This window comes from Apteryx rowi, unplaced genomic scaffold (genome assembly GCF_003343035.1).
Source record: "Apteryx rowi isolate R43461 unplaced genomic scaffold, aptRow1 scaffold_1713, whole genome shotgun sequence".
Taxonomy (NCBI): Eukaryota; Metazoa; Chordata; class Aves; order Apterygiformes; family Apterygidae; genus Apteryx; species Apteryx rowi.
Window position 1 is genome coordinate 9,068 of NW_020447990.1, and position 3,165 is coordinate 12,232.

The window sequence follows — 3,165 nt, forward strand, 5'->3', positions numbered from 1 at the left end:
GGCACCAGGAGCCACAGGGATCCTTAGGGATCCGGACTCCGGAGGCTTTCCCCAGGCTCTGGATCCTCAGGGATCCCAGGGGATCCAGGCCCCCAGCAACCTCCCCCTCCAGGCGCTGGTTCCTCAGAGATCCCAGGAGACTCAGACTCCAGCAATCTTCCCAGGGGATCCAGACCCCCAATACCCTCCCCTCCCCAGGCTCTGGATCCTCATGGATCCTAGGGGAATCCAGGCCCCAGCAGCCTGCCCCCAGGCTCCAGATCCTCAGTGATCCCAGGGGAGCTAGGGTCCAGCAGCCTCCCACAACAGCAGATCCCCAAGGATCTGGCTTCCAGCAGCCTCCGTGGGCCATGCACRGCCTCTGCCTGACCCTGACAGCAGATCCTCACAGATCCCAGCTCCAGGAACCTGCTCAGATCCCAGATCCTTRGGCATCCCTGGGGATCTGGCCTCCAGCCCCCGCCTCTCAAGCTTGCACAGCTTCTGCCCAGCCTGTGGCACAAGGATCCACAGGGATCCACCAATCCCCCCCCAAACRGTGGCTCCCATGGGCCCCACACGGCCTCTGCTCAGCCTCCAGTATGGGATCTACATGGATCCTGGAAGAACCGGGCTCCAGGTCCTGAGGGATCCTGGGGATCTGGGCTCCGCGGACATCCCATGGCTCCTACTAAGCGCTTGGCACAAGGATCTACAGGGATCCCCAGCTCCCAGGGGCAAATCCCCAGGAAACTGGGCTCCAGCAGCCTCCCATGGTCCCACAAGGTCCCTGCCCAGACTCTGATGGGGGGGGATCCGGGGGGATCTCAGGGGATCTGGGCTCCGGCAGCCTCCTACAGCCCCTGTGTAGCCTCTACTGGGCAGATCCATGGGGATCCCAAGGGATCCAGGCTTCAACCACCTCCCAGAGCCCCACACAGCCCCCATGTAGCCTCTACTGGGTGGATCCGTGGGGATCCCAGGGGCTCCAGCAGCCTCCCACAGCCCCTGCCTGGCCTCTGCCAGGCAGATCCGCAGGGATCCCAGGGGATCCGGGCTCCAGCAGCCTCCTACGGCCCTTGCCAAGCAGATTCATGCAGATCCCAGGGGATCCAGGCTCCAGCAGCCACCCCCCCCCTCAAAAAAAAGAAAGGGATCCCCGAGTTGCTCCCAGGAATCCCAAGAGATCCCCCGGGGGGCAATCCGGCTCCTGAGCCGCTTCCGAAGGGCTCCGCAAGGAACCGAGGCCCAAGCGGCCGCGCACAGGGCAGGGGGAAGGGGCGGCTCCGGAGAACCGAGGGCCGCAGCGGGGTTCTGCCTCCCGAAGAGGGATCCACCCACCCTTTTCCTCCGGCAGGCGCTAACAAGGGAAGGTCGGGGGGGGAATTCCGGAGGCACGCACCTCTCCTTGGAGAGGAAGAGCTCCTGCAGGATGCCCTTCTCGCGCTCGGCCTGCGTGAAGCGCTCGCGGCTGCCGCTGCCGGGCAGCACGAGGGGCGCGGGCAGCTCGAGGAGCTTGGGGTAGGCCCAGGGCACCTTCTCCTCCATGGCGTCGTGGCTGAGGCGGCGCGCCGTCTCGAAGGCGTGCCGGTCCATGAGCATCTCCCGCTTGGCCGCCTCGCCGAAGTCCTTGATCTTGTTCACGTTGACTGCGGGGCGGCRGCGGTTAGACAACGAGGAAGAGGAGGGAGGAAGGGAGAGGAAGGGGAAGCCGCCGCCGCGGCGGCGCTGCTCACCTCGCTCCGTCTCGTCCAGCTCGAAGTAGAAGTACTCGCGCAGCTTGCTCTCCTCCGGCCAACTCACCGTCTTCCTCTTGCGGCCTTTCTTGGTGAGCTGGGAGGCGTCGGAGCAGCCCTCGGCCGCCTTGCCGTCGGCGCCCTGCTCCGCCGACGCTGCCGCCGGGAAAAGGAGGAGGAAAAAGGGGAGCTTCAGCGCAAGGAAGCGGCGGATGCCGCCTCCCGCTCAGCCCCACCGTGGTGTTGTCATCGCCCGCTTACCCGTCTCCATGGGCTCTGGCACCTCCACGGCCGGCACCGGTGTGCCGGGCCGATCCGTCTCCATGGGTTCCGAGGTGGCGGCTGGCTCCGGTGAGGAAGGTTTGGCAGCGCTGGCTTCGGGCACCGGCTTCCCCTCGAAGGGACTGGGCTGGAAACGAAAAAAGAAGAGGAAAAGCTCGTTAAAGAGCTCGTTAAGGGCGACGCCAATCCCGCATCCCTCCTCCCTCAGTGCCGGAAAAGGGACCCAGGCGTCCGGGGAGGCTTTTTTTTACCTTAGCCGCCGTCGGAGACAAAACCTTCTTCTTCTTTTTGATCTTGATGCCGGGGATGGGAGCGGAGTTGAGGGCGTCGAGGAAGCCCAGACCCTCCATGGCTGCAGGCGAGGAGGCGAGAGGTCACCCCAAAACCAACGGGGACCTTTGTCCCCCCCCCTTCCTACACCCCCCGCCCTCCGAGGGGCCCAGGCGTCCGGGCCTCCCCCCTCGGCGCCACTCACGCTGCGGGGGGATGATCTTCACTTTGATCTCCTTGGTGGTGTTGGGAGTGGTGTTGAGCGGTTTGTATTTCTTCTCCGCCGGCGGGTTGTCGCCGGAAAGGGCCGAAGCGCTGCGGGAAACGGGAAGGGGGGTTAAACGGGGTGGGAGCGAGGGACGCCCCGAAATCCGGTGGGAACGGGCGAAGGGAATCCAAGCCCCCCCCCTTTTTCCCCATGCTCACTTCTGCCTCTTTATCGGCATCGGCTTCAGGTTGTATTTGTCGGTCGTCGAGGCCGAGTTCATTTTCTTGACGGGCGCCAGCGAGGGCGTCTCCATCTCCAGGCCTGCCGCGAAAACAGGGGGGAAAACGGTGAGGAAAAAAGCAGCGGAAAAGGGATAAACGACCCCAATTCGGGGCGTCCGCGACGCCCTCGGGAGCATCCCACGATCGAAGCCTTGGCGGCGGCCAAAAAAAAAACCCCGAAATCCCTAAAAAAAGATCCTGAAAGATCCCCGAACGTGTGTTTCCGCCCCTCTTTTCCCGATCCGGCGGCGGCGGCGCTCACCGGTGGAGCGGAACTTGGCGTGGCTGGGAGCCGTGGTGCGCAGGGATTTGGGCTTCTCCCGCTTCTTCTCCGGCATCTCCTCGGCTTTGGCTTCCGCTTTCGCCTCCTGGGGTTTCTCCTGGGCGGGCGTTTTGCTTTTGTTTTCTT

General features: G+C 64.4%; 1 protein-coding gene across 1 annotated transcript in view; it reads right to left on the reverse strand.

The window, feature by feature from the left end:
* Positions 1-3,165, reverse strand: part of PPP1R10 (protein phosphatase 1 regulatory subunit 10) — a gene marked incomplete at its 3' end in the record, with an annotated part of 15,571 nt that overhangs the window by 5,962 nt on the left and 6,444 nt on the right. Inside the window, exons 5-11 of the mRNA XM_026060827.1 lie at positions 3,019-3,162; positions 2,694-2,796; positions 2,473-2,582; positions 2,249-2,349; positions 1,977-2,124; positions 1,716-1,871; positions 1,098-1,628 (exon numbers count right to left, since the gene is read on the reverse strand). Of these exons, the coding sequence (XP_025916612.1) occupies positions 1,098-1,628; positions 1,716-1,871; positions 1,977-2,124; positions 2,249-2,349; positions 2,473-2,582; positions 2,694-2,796; positions 3,019-3,162 (1,293 nt within the window). The remainder of the gene's footprint in view (positions 1-1,097; positions 1,629-1,715; positions 1,872-1,976; positions 2,125-2,248; positions 2,350-2,472; positions 2,583-2,693; positions 2,797-3,018; positions 3,163-3,165) is intronic.